Source organism: Puntigrus tetrazona, chromosome 24 (genome assembly GCF_018831695.1).
Source record: "Puntigrus tetrazona isolate hp1 chromosome 24, ASM1883169v1, whole genome shotgun sequence".
In the NCBI taxonomy this organism is placed as follows: domain Eukaryota; kingdom Metazoa; phylum Chordata; class Actinopteri; order Cypriniformes; family Cyprinidae; genus Puntigrus; species Puntigrus tetrazona.
In genome coordinates this window covers 20,049,505-20,067,876 of record NC_056722.1, presented here as the reverse complement: position 1 = coordinate 20,067,876, position 18,372 = coordinate 20,049,505, and the positions used below count along the sequence as shown (strand labels likewise).

Below are 18,372 nucleotides of genomic sequence, written 5' to 3'. Positions count from 1 at the left end.
CTATTTACACCAACAATAATAACTATAATTATATGCACTATGCAATTATACTAATGCCCACATCAACTGACAGATTCTGTTTATTACAAGCGTATGCTGCAGTTTTGTTGTCTGCCACTTTAAATGCTTGAGGTCTTTAAATCAATTGGCTGTAAATATTTTTATTGTTCACCTGGAAAATATCATTCTGAAAATATTTTCAGTTATATTTTCCTCTGTCTTTATCATTATAGTTGTATGGACTTCCCTATTAGTTAATAAAATGGGAATGATTAGTAAAACTATATAGTTACAGTTATTCTCCTTGTAATGAACTTGCTTTAACTCTGACCAATTGGCCACCTGGTGCGGCCATTCACATTTTAGAACTCTCTGGAAAAAAAGGTTCCTCTTATCCACTTAAAATATGAATGAGCAAGATGACAAACAGGGGGATCCCTCACAGAAGTCACTGTGACACTAACACTCTGCCAAAGTGACAGTGAAATGATTACAGTTAGACCTGAGGGCTTCACAGTAGCTCACAGTAAGCAAGTCTTTCACTGAACAGAAGGATAAATGTGTGTTGCTGAACATTTATCTGTCTCTGTGGGAGATTGATTACTATGGCTAAAGAGGTTAGAGGTTTTTATTTGATTTAGCAGATACATGTTGCTGTGTTTTTCTAATATCTGTTCTTTTGCAAATACATAAACCGTAATTAAATACATAAACACAAACACAAGGGCGATTGAATTGTCGTCGCAGCACTTGTCCTGTACTGGACACTTTCTCTTTTTAATGCATTTAAAGCAGTCTTGTGACCTTATAGAAAGGCTCTTCACACAAATGTATTTACCCTTCTTTCAAAGAAATCAATATTATTTGATGCAATTGACGTCATACTTGCTGTGACGCATTTTGGCCATAAAAGAATCTGCAAAATACCCGAGGGTGAGTAATGATGGAATTATATAACTGGTGGGTTAAAAGAAATGTATACTCTTATAATATATTTGTACTTTAAAAATAATATAATTAACATAATAATACACATTTTAACCTAGATTTATGATGTTAAAAACATGTCCATGTTATTTATAAATCTTTCACACAAATACCTATGTTCACATACTACCACATCGGGCAAAGTTGAGTGTAAAATTGTAGAACTGTTATGAGGTGTGAAGTTAAAAATAAGTGACAAGACTGTCAGCAGCTCAATTTTACAGTGTGAAGACTGGAGACCCAACTCGACAAAGTTTTACAGACTCTTGACTGACATCAACACCACACACACACACACACACACACACACATGTGCATTTTTATACATTGACATGCTTATGAATGCATCCTTGTCTGGAAATATGCAGTATGCTTACCCCCCCATGTTAATTCTGCATGCTTCCTCTACCTAATGCATCTGCTGCATCTGATGGCCCTTCAAAAACTACTTTTTCCAATAACTCTTTCAGTCTTTCAGCATTTCTCTCCCCCTCTCTATCATCCCACCACCCTGACTATTGATTCATCCTGTTCAGAGAGGAATTTATCACACTGTGGTATGACTTTCCCATTTTCAAGTCTCAAATCAGATCCCAGTACATCACACTGTTATGACAGAAACTAAGAAAGCAGACATCTGTCACAAAGACAGATGAAGTGGATGCTTTACACTTTGCATTTTGCTCTAAAAGAATAGGAAACATTACTCATTTTGCAGAAAAGAGGATATCTGAAAAACTGACAGCTCAGATCGCCAAAGATTTCTTATGCATAACAGAAAAAGTAATACAGAAATTTCATAAAGCAATAACTAGACATATGCTTTTCTCTGTTGTACAAATTGTATAAAAGGCATGCTGGATATTTTACAATCAAACTAAAGCAGTAACTCCTGTAAAAACCACATATATATTTTATATCCAGATATTTTTATTATTAGCATTAACACAGGTAACATTTAGAGAGAAAAAAAAACTGCTTTGGTAATACATCATACAGACGAATGCTAGCACACACAAATAATTGCACATACAAATTAGTGATCATCTGCCAAATAGTCCAGAGCTTTTAAACATGCAAACACAATAAAAAGCACTATGATTGATAAATTAGTTTCATTTGGAGAATGTCAGAAAAATAAATCAGAAAGAAGGCAGCAATTTTAATATTATTTAAAATGCACAAAGCGAGCCAGAATAACATAACTTAAAAAAAAAAAACTTGAATCTTACAGCTGGACTGTAACAAATTTAGTTTTTCATTGCTGTTCAAAAATTGCATTCACTGTTGTTCATTTGCATTTTTATGCGTTTCAAAGTGCTGTTATCTTGCATTTCCATATGTATTCTGACACAGTATCTACAGCATTGACTGCATATAGCGTTCTCACTTAATGTACAGAAGTTCAGCACAACGTGCACTACTATGGCAACTCATAAAAATGGGTCACATACCCCTTTATCTAAATGGCCTCATAAAAATACTGACTAAAGTTCACATAATCACAAAAAACCCTATTATACAAGTAACCCTCAAAATAAAACATTGCAATTGCAATCAAACGTTCATATAATTGTCAGTTTGTTCCACAAATCCAACTCTTGTAAAAATACTTCTGTAAAACAGATCAGTGGCTCTAATGGCTCTAAAATAATAATGCTTTATGATATTTTATAGTTTGTGAAAGCTTTTTGGCATTTAATTATTATTTTCAATGTGTGTGTGTGTGTGTGTGTGTGTATAATTGTTCTTAAAGGGGTCATATCATACATTTACATTTTTTCCCTGAGGTCAGTTGATGATGTTAGTCAAGGTTTCTTACAACTCACAATGGGTTTTATGTCCTCAAACATTTTAAGCATTGTCATAAAACAAGTGCAGCTGAAACGAGCTGCACAAACTCACTGATGTGATCAGGGTCCTTGATAAGAATAAAGTAATAAAACACAGCCAAGCACAACTTTCGGTGGATATTCTTCATATCTCACTCTACTAGGAGAATTAGTTTACAATGAAAATGAGTTATTGATGTATAAATGTGGGCATTTTAAATGAATTCGGGTCTTATATTCTAGATACAACAGATTCTGCTTTAAGATTGACAAGAAAGTTATTAAATGTCTGTATTTCAAACGATCAAAGAAAATGATATAACCCCTTTAAATTTAAGCAACATGTATCCCATAAAAGGAATAGTTCACACAAAAAAGAAAATTAACTGAAAGTTGACATTCTCAAGCCATCCATGATGAGTTTGTTTTTTTTATCTGAACAGATTTAGCATTACATCCATTGCTCACCTCTGCAGTGAATGGCAGATAAAAACATCACAGTAATGACTCCAGTTAATTGAGTAACATTTAATTTTGCAAAAACCAAATGTTTGTTATAAACAAATCCATTATTAATGTTTTTAACTTCAGTCGCTTTCGGATAAAATATGCGATTTTTGGAATTTTGTCCAGAAGCAACCGTTAAATCTCATTGATTAAAATCTCATGAATCTTACATACATGATCCTTTCTCAAGACATTAACTGATGGACTGGAGCTGTGCGGATTAGTTGCGGATTATTGTGATTACTATCAGCTGTTTGGACCCTCATTCTGATATCACCCATTCACTGCAGAGTTGAGAAAATTATGTAATGCTAAATTTCTCCAAACGTTCAGACAAAGAAACAAACTGATTTACATTTTGGATGACCTGAAGGAAAGTACATTTTAAAGTGCCCATATCATGGGTTATGCAAGGTTCATATTTTGGTTTTCGGAGTTACCAACAACAGGCTGACATGCATGCAAGATCAAAACACAAATTTGTTTTCCTATAATATGCATTTATTTTTACCTTACTTGCTCTACGACCCCAAACAATTCATTCAATGATAAATTTTTCCAAACCACTCCTTTGCATGACTCTATTCTGCACTGATTGGTCCGATTGTTCTCCCTTTCATTTCATTGTACCTGTAACGACCAGCACAGTGCTGCTTTGTGTACAGCGTTACCAGGGAAAATTTTTACCACTCCAAAAGCGGCACCTAGTGGGAAAGAATGAATTAGCATTTTCAATCAGACCAATGTGAAAAGACCACAAGTGGGCAGGTAATATGCTAATGTTTTATGTTATGACGTCAACATTAAACAGCTTAGCAATCGTTTGTTTCAGTGATTCAGAGTCAACTTTTTTTTAGGTTCAGATTTAAAAGTCTTTCATGTTTTCTGCATGTAAAAGTAATATTCAAAAATCCATAATAGGGGCCCATAAAGCTATTTTTTGAGGTAATTTTATTGATTTTACAAACAGGTCTTAATGTGCTTGTAGTTGTAAATGTCCAAATGATGAGCAGAATTACAAGAAAAGTAACAAAAGCATTACTTTAAACAGTTTGTGCTACACTGCTTGTCCAACCATGAAAAGGAACTGGTTTTGAAAATTGTCCTTGTTGTAAGTAAAACATCAGGGAAAAAAATGGTTCAGTTTCAAAGAGAGAGACATCTGACATCCAAAATCTGAGAGCACAAATACATCCTGGACTCCATTCTTCTCCATTCCTTTCTCCAGCTATTTATTTCCATTATCCATTTTGAGTGCTTTCCACTAGAAAGATCACAAACGCAACATGACATGACAGTCAACGAGGGGGCGTGTTCTAGTTCCACGTTCCTCTGCAAGACATGCCCACTTATCAATGCTTTTCTTTTTTTATGCAATTCGTGACCTCTGTCACCTTTAATTCCATTGTATTAGTGTTGGTTTGGCCTGACTGTACGAGCTCAACCATTGTAATAGGCCACAAGAGAGACAACAGGTCTGTTGGTGTCTTGGCCCACAGCAGGAGATGGTCTCTCAGCCTCTGAGGAACTTTTCTGCCCACCGCTGTTAGGAGCAAAGATAACAGGATGGCCAGCTGAGGCCACTGCAAAGGTCACATTCTGGCCATTGGCGCGTCGCACTGTCCTGAGAGTTTTGGTGACTTTGGAGGAGTTTTTGAAGCTGGAGCCTCTTTCTGGGGTGGTGCACATGATGAGTGCATGGAAACATCTGCAAAACTGACACATAAGGAGCTGGGGTTACATTTCTAATGCTAAAAAGGATAACATTCTGTTAGAATTTATTCTCTCTTACGTAGACCTGAATAACTGACTTTCTTTTGTGGGAACACAATAGAAGATATTTAAAAAAATGTCAGTTACAGTTTTTTTGGACTCCAATGACCTTAAGTGTATGGGCAAAAACTGCTGAAACTTTATTTAGAATATCTTCCTTTGTTTTCCACAACAACAAAAAAAGTAATTCAAATTTTAAACAACATTAAGTTCTTCACGAAAAAGTCTAACCGAAATTATTTAACGAAAAAAATGTAAAAAATAATAAAAATAAAAATAAATGTATTAAGTCTTACAGTTAATACAGTTTATTCAAGATTATTTTTCTGACCTCACTGGGAATGATTTTTTCTTCTTTTGTGCAAAAAACTATTTAGTATTGATAAATTCAGAAAACAACACACAATATCATGTCATTTTGCATCTTAAATGTATGTAAGATATTTATACCGAAAAACAAGGCAAAAAAATTTAAGAAAAAATGTATTCCTTAATATCTTCATGCCCTATAGCCGCATCTAGCAGATTAGAGCTGGTGATAATATAATTTACATTTTACAATGACACAATCAAAAAAATTAGATTTCCTATGTTGTATATATTGCCCTACTTGAATGAAGTTTATATATATATATAGTAAGGCACGCATATATATGGGTGTGAGTATTTACATTTATCCAAATTTATATAGAGCCAGGCAATAAAACAAGCACATTTTATGACTAAAATTGAGATTTTAGTAATATCATTTGGTAAAGTATTTATCACAAGTGAATTGTATGTATGAGCAAAACACTTGATATAATTAAAATTGTTGCACATTATCAGAGACAAACAAGACAAAGCTTCAGCGTTCACTCGATCACACAACTCATTTCTCCCTCGCTTTGCTGGATTTGCAACTGTGCAGCAAGAATAATAAAACACCAGCCAAACGCGGGAATCATCAGAACAACAGCTGATGCTCCGTCTCCTCTAATGTGGACAGGCTTGTTTGCAAATTGAAAGCTCTACGTGCACGAAATTCATTAACTGAGGCAGGACCTCTCAGCAGGAGCGTAGGCAGTGATTATCTGAGAGTGATGGAGATGCTTGTTTGAAGGTGCCAATCCCTCACAGAGCGTCTGTGTATATACCTCTACATTCCCCCGCATGCGATCGCACGCTCAGAGGAAACAGCTTGCAGGCTTTGACCATCAGGTCACCACAGATGGAAGCAAAGTGGGCTGATTTAAGCTGAGAAAAACAACTCGCTGGAGATACTCAGGAAAAAGCATCTAAAGGAGCTCACTGTGGTCCAAAGTAAGCATGCGCTGCACTTTTCATTATAGATAAAGGTTTATTGTAATTAATCATAACTGTCTGCGAAGGTCTCAGAGGAGTAAAACACATTTTCAGATAGGTGGTGTTTTGTGTTTTGTTGATATGCGAGAGATTTATCCTCACAAAACAAACTTTACCATTAAATTGTGACAGATTCAGCCTGAACTTTAAAGAGAGTTTTATGAATCACAGAGGTGCAAGTGTTCGTCCTTAAAGTTCAGAAACTCAATCTCTGAAACGAAAACTTAACAATGACCAAGCAATATATTTTGCTCCAGGCAAAACCATTTACGGCAGAATAAATAAAAAAATGTTTGTGTGGCCTTGGTTCAATACCACCATCGGATTGCAACAAGATTTCGTGCAAGTATTCAGTAAATGAATGGCTAGTCATGAACTGTTCCCTTTTGGGAACGGTGAGTAAAATCACATTAAAAACAGATCTGAAAATTTTATTTCAACCTTTGGACATACACTGAAATATTATGACATAAAATCAACTAGAAAGGTGCAATTTGTAGGTCATTAAAATTATAATACTATTCGATTAAAACATTTATATCAATCATTACATTTATTCATATACCGACACACACTCAAAACATAAATTCATAAAATACAGAGTAAGATTTCACCCCTTGAGTAAACGTAGTATACTTAGTATACGTCCATGTTCAATGTATACTTATAGTCTACTACATTTCCTCACAAGATGCAGAACCATCATGTTTTGTCAGTTCAGCTTCTTACAATATACACTGCTGTATCAAAACATAAATGCCTTTTTGACACTCAATTATCAGTGCTTTTGAAACAGGGAAAACTAGAGAGACAAAAAGAGACAGATGACTGAAGGGGTTTAGATTGGGGTTAAGGGTTCACGGTTAATGGTAGATCGCAAATACACACTTTTCCCAAGACAATCGACTTCAGTCAGCCTGTTAATGGTCATTCTGTGTTCTGCTAGCGCTGTCGGGATGCAATCATGCATGACCATGGCACTCACTGATAGCCCTCACAAAATCTCTCCATGAATCCACTAGTTCTGACAAATCTCCCTTATGTTTGTACTGACAGAGATGACCTGTAATGTAATCAAGCTGGTCACAGTGCTGTCAGCCATCACAGGTGTACGCTATGAATTTTATTTTTTTTTTGGTACTGCGGACAGGTGAGGAATGAGTCTATAAATGGATTCAGATCCACACACTCATTACAGGGGCTGGCAGGAGGTCTGGTGAACCCTACGGAGATGATGAAGGTGGCACAGAAGGTGGCTGTGCATCTGGGCATGCTGTAGGACAGTTAACACAACTATCTGCCTGGGTGTTTCATCCAATCAGATTTAGCCCATGTGGCACATTGATTTAGCACGGTCACTAACTGAATTTAATAGGATCATATGACATTATTTTTGATGATTAGTAGGTGTAATTCATTCAAATCAATGCTCACGGTCAAAAGCAAATTAAGTTCTACTGCCAGCAAAATGTTGCCACAGAATAAACGTATGACTCCTCCAATAAAGCATCCATAATGGACCAAATAGGAAATATACACTGTTTATATCCACATTTATTGTATGCAGTATAGCTGCAAAACCTTGTGATACATTTATATTATATCTTAAGATTTAAAAAGTAATTGTCATGACACTAGCTGTTGTTTGTGCTGATGCAACACCAACAGCAATATTGTCTATAAATAACAAGCTCATCTCCCACAAAAAGAATGTTAACAGCTCGCTTAATAAAAGTTTTTATGGACGAATTAATGTAATGAACTGACAGAAATACAAGATGTAAATTTTGACATTTAAAAGACATTTAAAGAAAGATGGCATACTGTAAGTGCCTTAACCATAAAATTAAGCCTAATTAAGTAAAAATACTAATTTTGTTACATTATGCAACAAATGCTGCCAGAGCTTATAGTCAAAGGTTCACTCAAAAGTTAAAACTCTGGCATAATTTACTCCCCCTCATGTTGTTCAAAACCTGTATAACTTTCTTTCTTCTGCTTATTTCTTTATATATTTTTCAACAATTTAATGCATTTAAATGGGATTTTATTTTCTTAAATGCTCCCAAACTTCAATAACATTCTTTCTTCTGTGTAACATGAAATAATATTTTGCAGAACGCTTGTAACCATTGTGTTTTTGTCCTTACATTTTTTTGGTTACCAACATTCCAAATTTCGTATGTCATGTTGCATACAAAGCCAAAAATCATACATTTTAAACAACGTGAATATTTTTATTCTTGGGTAAACTACAGTCTGCTTAACTAACACTGAAAACTCTTTTATGGATACAAGTCTACGAAGAAATGGCAGAATAGTACTCTTAATAAGCTATGCTATATTTGTTAAACGAGCAATGGAAGGAGGACAAGTACAACTTTTCTGAACATGCAGTTGTATCAACAAATCCATTTTGATATCAATTTTGCATTTGTTAACACTGTCAGGTAGGTTTAGGGTTGGATTTGGTGTAGGGCATATTTCCAATATGATAGAACATTAACTTTTAGCGACAGTTCCCATATTTAAAGTCTAAACCGCTGCAATAACTGAAGCAACGTAATAAAAACACAGCAATGTCAACTTAATAAAAATGTGCCTGGGTTCATGTATTGAACCTTTGTTTCAGTGCAACTCAGTTTATATTTCTCTTTAAAAACTGCATTGAAACATGCAGTAAGGTATATAAAACGGTGTTGAACAAAAAGTCCAGAGAGGTACAAATTTATATGAGACCAGGTTAAATGTTACATTAATCAGCGGAGCGCAGAATCTATGTGGGCCTGCGAAAACCCTTCACGTGTAATTTACATGTTCTCCATGCTGAGAACATCTGATATCTCCAAGTGTGAAAATTCAAATTAAACTATCTATGAGGGAAAAATATCTGCAATCTCCTAAGTGTGAACTTGACTTGAGCAGTTGGGGTTCAGGGAATCATTTTCACCTCTGGCAGATAATGAGCAATAATTTCAGTGTGTACTCATACTGGATCAGCGAATGTTCAGCTGGCCCGCTGCAGTCCGGATCTGAGAGGAGTGCTGGTAGCAGACTTTCGAGCAGATGATAGTGTGGAATGGAGATGATTAGCTCTCTGTGGGGTACTGAAAAGCTTGGGAGAGCAGCACAGAACATTCTCGCCAATCACAGTGCGTTACACCTGCTCACAGGTGGTCCGAAATAACTGATCCCACTGCTTGGAAGAAATGCTTGTCTCTCTGGGAAGCTCTTAATTCTGTAGCTGCCACTTTTGTTGGTCTTATTGTTTCTTACACAGGGGGCAATAATGTGTCTAGTTGCAGTCATTTTTTACAAAATAATAATAGTAATAATAATGATAATAATTGCTTTGCAGTAAAACATTCAATTACTCTAAAATTGACATTATTAATTGAAAAGAAAAATGGTCTAAAATAATCTAATTTAATTTGTTATGGCATGGAATAAAAACCATAAAAGATAACGATAATTTGGAGTGTTTTTTGAAAATATATAAAGTCATAAATTATGTGATGTAATTCTATGAAGAAACATCTAAGAGACTTGTAGTGTAGAACAGTGAGAAAAAAAAAACAAAAACTGTATTTTATATCATATATAAATATACTTAACATATTTTTACATAATGTAAACATGAATTTGTTTGTATTTATACATTAAAAAATACACAGTGTACACACATATATTATGTAAAACAAAACTTTTTTTTGTGATTTGACAGCATTATATTAAAATAATTCGATAAAATATAAAATACATATTACTTTAAGAATGCTTTAAGGATGTTTGTACTGGAAACTAAGAAAAACATTTGTGAAAATGTTCTGTGGTGCAGCTGACACGTGCTTGTTAAGACCCTTATAACCAGTTAATGCACATGGGAGGTTTTCAGCACTGATGATTCCCCCAAGTACACACAGTGCTCTTAATAAGGGAGAAAATGTGAAATGTGCTAGAAAATTCCTTTCGTCCCAAAAAAAAGAGAAAGAGGAAGCAGTAAATGTAATTACCACATAGCATGACAGCTCCTGAACCCGAGCGGTATAATAATACTGTTATTTACTCACGGGCTCGGGAACTTCGCAGCTCTCTTGCACTCCAAAACTCACTTTTTTTCGGTACTCTTCCATTTCCCACTGTCTTTCAATCTCCATCGGTCACATCGACACATGCCGAGTAGATACTTGAATCTGTACAGCACTTTAAGTCTTCAACTCGCCTCAACTCACAGTTTCCATGGTTACGGGCTGGGAGGAATTGAAGACTGAAAATGACATACAGGTGACTGGCGTCTCCTCCGACAGGCAAAACTAGTTTCTCCAAGTCTTCATCTCCGGTCTTATCACAAGCAATTGTTTGGAGCAGAAGCTTTAACCCATACAGAAGAGAAGTGCACAGATATTACAAACACAACCTGTTCACATGTACACAAGTTCAGAAATAAGAATAAAATGTGCATCTTGGCTCAGTTCAATCATACAACAAGTGCTTATTTGAAGGAAAAGTTTCTTTGAAAACTTTCTACTTCTTTTGAAAAAAAAATCCTTGAACAAACACAAAGACTACAGCAGTGAAAGATTATATTTACTCAAATGGTTTGAGCATTCTTCCAAACATTTGAACATATTATTTTTTACCATTGATTATTTTGTCTGGCCATAAACTGCTGGAATACAACAGTGTTGAACAGCTATTGTAAAAAATTATCCATAGATAAAGTAAATAATGCTGTGGGAAAAAAGCAAAAATGTACTATATTGCATTTTTTTTTTTCGATTTTAGGAAAACAAGAAATGCATCTCAAACTCATCCAACTCATCCACTTAAATTAAGTAATTCGTTCTAAGGTTTTCTGCATTTCATGTGTGTTCACAAATATTCATGCAGTCCGCAACTGTGCTTCCCACAAAATGTAACATTGCATATAGAAATGTAGGAACAGAAAACAATTTAAAACAATGCAAATAAAGGAAACTGTCATCATTTCAATCTAATACGTAAAAGGACAGATCACCCAAAAATGAAAATCATTTACTCACATCATTAGCTGTCTTTCCAAAACCTGTTTGACTGATTTTTTTTCTGTGCAGTGATAAACTGATAATCAAACATACTTCCAATACATGGGCAAAAAAATAAACCTTTCTTAAAATATTTAACGATCTACAAAAGAAAAAAGGTCAAACATGTTTGGAATTACATGAGGTTCAGTAAATACATTTTTGTTTGAACTATTCCTTTAAGAAATTTTATATATGTGACCCTGGACCACAAAACCAGTCATAAGCAGCACAGGGATATTTGTAGCAACAGACAACAATATAATGTAGATGTCAAAATTATTCCATAAAGATAATTTTAGCAGAAGAATTTAACTAATAATACATGTTGCCTTGTTATTTTTTTCAATACGAAAGAAAAAAGATGAGCAGAAGGGAGGTTGGAGCTGATCAGCATAATACAGCAGAACAGTATAATTCAAAGCCCATTCAAAACCAGGGAAAGAAAACGTTAAATCATTCTGTTCCTGTCCCCAATGAAAAACTGAACCTGAGAACCTGATTTTAATATTACATCTTAATTAATTTTTCAAATGGTAGTTTAAATAATATGGTCTGTGGATGACAGCCTTGTAATTTTTTATTATATATATAATGGCCTGACTAGATGAATTGAGTGGCCTTGAATATTATGAACCTAGTTAAGCTATTTATACTATTTTTCCTTCTCATTAGTTTCAACCCAGGTTTTGAACCAAAATAACAAGTTCCCCGAGTATAACACAGCCCCTATATTTCACATTTGAAGGTGTGTTTGTACATACTTGTCGACAACAGAAAAAAAGGCTTTAACTAATTAGTTTGTGTGATCTGTGCTGTTAAATACATTTTAAAATAAGGTGTTGATAATGTGCTTTTTGGAATGACACCCCAACTGAAAACCTTGCAAAATACGAGAGAACTCAAGAGATTCTGCAGTCAGTGTGTTCTAATAAAGAAAAACATAAAATGGTTTTTGTTAAAGGCTAAATATAGCATTGAATAGAATGAGATCATCATAAAAATACAGTAGCAACAAAAGTATATGGACACTTAAGCCACGCTTTAATTGAATTTACATACATTAGCTAACAAAATAACATCTAAACTAGGATTAAACTATGTTTAACCTTTTCTGACATTGCTTTCTTTAGTAATTTTTGTAAATACTGGTGACTCTAAAGGTCATTTAACACACTTTTTTTTATAAAGCAGTTTTTCTTGCAGTAATGTTTTCTTGCAAGTTTGATTTAAGCATTCAAATGTATTAAAGTGTGTTCTACATTTGCATGCCAATAAACTAACGCAAATATCACATGTAATATTCATATCATAGACATCCACAGGTTTACATATGTCATCTTCTTCCTAGACATGTCAAAGCCCGGATATATAAATCGCCCAGGCATATAAAACATCCAGGTTTTGGCTTTGCTTTCCTTTGTTTTCGTAGATGCTGAATAAACTGACAGAAAAGTTGTCTGACCAATAGTGTGCAGGCATTTTTCATAACTGACCATTAATGGCACGAAGGTGGGATCTACAGAGAACCAGTGAAAACAATGCAAATACGCTTATATTGTATAAGGACTATGGAGAGCATATCAACAGGAAGACAAACCCAAAACCTGGACATTTTAGGCAATTCCAGCCAGGACATATCCAAAAAAGATATACTGTATAGTCACCCTACATTAATTGAAGGTTAAACAAGCATCAAGCACTCACCTGTTTGTTCATGAAGATGTAGATGATGGGGTTTATGACGGTGCTGCTCTTGGCTAATAGAGAAGGAATAATGCTGGCAGCGGCTGTGACCAGGCCGGGACGACCGAACGTGGCCAGCAGGGCCATAACCCCGTAGGGCAGCCAGCAGAGCAGGTAACACAACACCATGGTGACCACCATAAAGAGAACACGCTGCTCACGCTTTCGACTCACCGCCGTATTGATCCTGCTCATCTTTGCGATTTTATGAGGGAAAAGAATAGAAAAGAAAAATGAAGAAAGATTGTGTGAGAAACATGGCAGCACACTGGGCAGCTGTGTCACTGCTTCTTTAGCCAAAGTAATAAAACTGTACATGCAGACATTCACAGATTAAATGCCTCATTGAGCGTTTAGCATATAACTTCACCAGCTGGGCAGAAATGGATACAGCTATGAAATCGATCGCTCTGGTCTGTAATAGGCCCTTAAACACAACAACGGGCGAACAGAAGGTCCATTACACAATGTAGAATTGCCTACTGAGCATGATGCACCATTTTCTCAGTGTTGTAGCACTTTGTCTAACGGCTGTTAAGTGCTCTCTTGGTGTAGACACCCAAGAGCTGAGACTTGCTACTTTGGCTGAACTTTAGTCACTGAAGTTTGGCGCAAAGATGTTCTGCAGTGTCATTTCCTCTCAGACTTCAATGTGGATGCTGATTAAACTCACTTTAAAAGTATCTTTCTTGATCATCTCTTTCAGAATTTCTATGGAATAATAAACTTGTATATCACTCTTCAAAAGTTTGGTGAATTTTATTTTAATAAAAAAAAAACTAATTCAAATGTGACAGACATTTTACAAAATATTAACATTTTGTGAAATATTTTGAATTCACTATTCACTAACATGGTAACAAATTCGACAACTAGTGCAATTGTTTTCGACTTTTATTATAATAAGAAATGTTTCTTGTGCAGCAAGTCGACATATTAAAATGATTTCCGAAGTATCATGTGACACTAGGGACTGGAGTAATAGTTTCTGAAAATTCAGCTTTTCTATGACAGGAATGAATTATATTTTAAAACATATAAAACTTTATTTTACAATATTATAATTTTACTTGCAGCTGGTGAGAACAAGAGTAAAATAGTAAAACAACATTTAAAAAATCCTACAGAACCCTTTGAACAGTAATACAAGCTGTTTCTTTGATATTCAAACCATGGTGTTACTGGTTTTACATTTTTTAAATGACAAACATTTATGCTTTAATGTACTTGACGTAATTTTGTTTATGTCATGAATGTAATCTGCGTCTTTTTTACACCTAGAGAAAAGAGTGCATATGTGTTGTGATACTCTCTAAAATAGCAGGGCAAAAGAATAGTTGAGTAAATTGTTATTTTTGCTTTCTTTGCGCAAAAAAGTATTCTCGTAGTGTTGCAAAACTGAAGTTGAGCTACTGGCGTGACATCCTGTTTTCCCGATTTATTTCCTACGTTTCTGGACCTGGATCATTTCAGTTGTGTTGCTGTCTATGGAGGGTCAGATAGCTCTTTGATTTTTTATACATAATATCTTCATATGTGTTCCAAAGATGAACAAAGGTCTTACGGTTTTGGAATGACATGAGGGTAAGTAATTAATGACAAAATTTCCATTTTAGGGTGAACTAATTGTTTAACATACAGTCATACATTAGAACCTACCTAGCAAATGTATTTTTATTCCTTGTTTTAAGAGTACATGAACAATTTAGTATGTAATGACTGAAGCCCTGCACCCAGAGGAAGAAAATCGTGCTTTGACTAAGAGCTAATTAAGAGCAATGGAGTGGAACAAGCGTGGCCCTTTCCTCACAGGCGGTCCTCGCAAGACACCCTCGTTTCCACCGTCCACCTTGAGAAGACCCGCAACTTGACAAATTATTACTTAGCAGAATGTCAGATCAATGTCAAGTTGCTAATAGGCTCCCCATTGAGTTGCACCACAGTTTTCTGGGTCTTTTTTTAGTGGTCACATTAAAAATTAGTCCTATATGCAGAGAAGGGCAACACTCAGGGGTGCAGGCTGTGAATAACATGGCCTGCAAGGTGTGAAGACCTGCGGGGGTGTAAAGTCATGGCGGCAGACATCACTAGAGGCCACAGCCAGTGGCACATCTGCGGACGCACTACCAATTAAAAGTGAGGAGAAGATGTGACGGCTGTATGAGATACAACGCTGAGGTGGGTGGACAAAAAAGGGCAGTTCGTACCACACAAGACGTCCACAACTTCCACCCAATTGAAGTTTGATTGACAGGTGGAAACTTCACGGTCACGTTAAACACAGGATGCCATGTAGAAGACGGACAACCTCAGATGTGAATCACAATAGGAGACAGCCTGTGTAGGTGTGTGTCCGCTTTCCGTAATCCTCAAATGAATTCCAGTAATTACAGCGCAACTCCTGATGAAACATTATTGCTGGGGAATAGCAATTATAAGCAGTTATAATAAGTGCCGAGATACTAAATGGATTAAACAAATAAACTGTGAAATAGGACAGAAAATACGCTTCGGGAACATTATAATAATCACACGGAGTGTGAAAGCATATGCTCAAAACCTCATTAGCATAAATAAACATTTTTTTTCCCAGATTGAATAGATTAGCAACTGAGAAGCCCCAAAATCTGATGACATCCAGAGCTGTCAAACTTCTAAAATGCACCTGGAGAGCTGCAAACTGCAAGAGTCCACACAGGTTGCATCATTAGAGCAGGCGAGTACATGTAAATCCAGGCATGTGATTTGTGGTGCTGTTGTGGTAATGAGACTCTCCCCTCTGGGTGCGTGTGAGCCCTGCAGTCAGAAGGTGGCAAACCTAGCAGGATGGAGCACTGTGAAGGAGATGCTAATGTGCGTGGCAGCTCCTGTGGCTGTCAGTGAGCGTTTGGTCAGGGACGATCCCTCGGGTATGTGGGTAGGTGGACGGGAAACATTATGTGGATGGAAAGATTGTGAAAGCTGTGTAAGACCTTTAAACTTAACTTTGTTTCTGGAGCACTCACTCTGGTCTTCTCTGATACTGGAAAAACAACTCCATTAAGAAAAAGTAATGTCTGTCAACAGTCAGGGGAACGTGGTTAAATCGTTCAGTTCCCCGCAGAACCTGATATTCTGCTGATCTGGTGGAGGGTTCAGTTCTTAAGACTTAAGCAAGATGGTGACGGTCCGTAAAAGTATTCTCTAGACTGCAGAAGTCTTTGGAGTCACTGTCAGAGAGATCAATGAACATCAGTCCATGGTCAGTGTTGAGTGGAATGAAAATGGAACCAGAAAATATGATATGTTTTTCTATCAAGTTGTGAGCTGCATGCAAGCATAAATGTAAAACACAATTAGCATAGCATGATTTACAAATAAACAAGTCGGTTCTTTTGAGACCAGTGAAGACTGATTTATGAAATAATGATTTTAATGAGTGGTTTCTTATGAAAAATTGTTTAAAAAGACATGTTTCCAGTTTAGATGAGTCTGAAACACTGCCTTTTATAGTTCACAGTATTAGCAAAGAGACTGAAATTGAGAGATTGAAACTCTCTAGAAAGCTTTTAAATTGTCTAAAAGTTTCCAAAAAGTTTTTGATTTTTTTCAAAGCCTGAGAAATTTAGTCAGGAAATCACTATCAATATTAGGGTCTAAAAGCGCTGTACATTTTTTTGGAAAAATCTCTGAAAGTCCCAAAATATTCTGAAAATTTCTAAAAAATATTCCTGAAATTTCCACAATTTTGGTAAAATTTCAGGAAGTTTATTGATTTATTTTTAATATTACGATTAGACAGTAGTCAGACATAAATCATGTCTATACATAGATTTATACAATATAATTAATTTCATACAAGAAGCTATTCAGAAAGATGAAGTAAGTTTGAATGTTTGCATGAAGTTTATGCTTAGTTTGTTATCATCAAATCATTTCTCTGAGCAGGCAATTGTTGGCAAATTACAGTACCCTCACATCAATTATGCAAACAGATGCATCTGTTTGATGATATAAATGTAGTCTATCATCACAAATAAAAATAGCAATAATTTGGCGACTGAACAGCAGGCCCACACACGGTCTACATCCACAGAAGATACACAGAACTGGAACACCCTTCATTCACAAAGTTCTACACATCCTCCAACCCTTTCATGCTCGATTATTACATATCTGGGTTAATTTGATTATGTTTTTAGCTACCAATTATAGAGTAGTACTCCGATTAGCACATTTTAGCATGCTTAAATCCATTCTGCAGAATTCCCCATAAATCAACACAGAAAATAATCCCCAGATCCCCTGGGCCTGTTAATCACTAAAGCCTATAATGGAAAATTTTATTTGTCAATAAAACTCTGACATTTATGACATGGGCATTACGCCATTACAAATATCTTCCTGTGCATGCCTCTTTAACCACCTCTGCCCTACATTTTACTTAATTAATAAGAATAGAAAATAAATGTATACTTTTAAAAATGGGAAATATGCTATCAATTCACGAAAAATTTGTTTGTATGGTATTTGGTACAAAAGTCTAATTAGTGAAAATGCAAATATTTTTGTGTGAAAATGTAACGTTTTTCTCATGATTTCTTAAAAATAACTTTTTATAGCATCAATAAAATATAATGAATAAAACAAATATATTTTTACGATATATTGTATATTATATATATATATATATATATATATATCAATTATAAATAAAAGTGGAAAAATCTATGTTTTGGAAATTAAAATAAATACATAGAAAGAAATTAGAAAACAAATCTTAAATCAGATCTATAGGATTTGCAATGTGGTCTCAGACTTTAGATAAAAGTAAAGGAGGAACTGCCAGTAAAAAAAACTTCTCTCTTTCTTTCACACACATAAGTGAGAGACAATAAGTAGCAAAAGAGAGTTGATAGCTGAAATATGGCTGGAGTGACAGATGGAACAGTGAGAAGTACAGAGCAAAGTCAAAAACAGACTTAAAGAAAGTGGCAGCCAGAGAGAGAAGAAAGGGGATGTTACAGTATACGGATGAGGAGTAGGAGCAGAGTGACAGAAAAAAGAAGTAGAGGTAAAACTTCATTCTAGACCGACCCGTTTCAGTAAAATAGGCCCTGACGATCAGCTCTTGATTGATT

At 35.4% G+C, this 18,372-nt stretch overlaps 1 protein-coding gene across 1 annotated transcript in view; it reads right to left on the bottom strand.

Moving 5' to 3' along the window:
* Positions 1-1,897: 1,897 nt before the first annotated feature.
* Positions 1,898-18,372, bottom strand: part of tmtopsb (teleost multiple tissue opsin b) — a 28,390-nt gene continuing 11,915 nt past the window's right edge. The window contains exons 3-4 of the mRNA XM_043225648.1: positions 13,214-13,447; positions 1,898-5,042 (exon numbers count right to left, since the gene is read on the bottom strand). Coding sequence (XP_043081583.1) covers positions 4,767-5,042; positions 13,214-13,447 — 510 coding nt within the window. The 3' untranslated portion in view covers positions 1,898-4,766. The remainder of the gene's footprint in view (positions 5,043-13,213; positions 13,448-18,372) is intronic.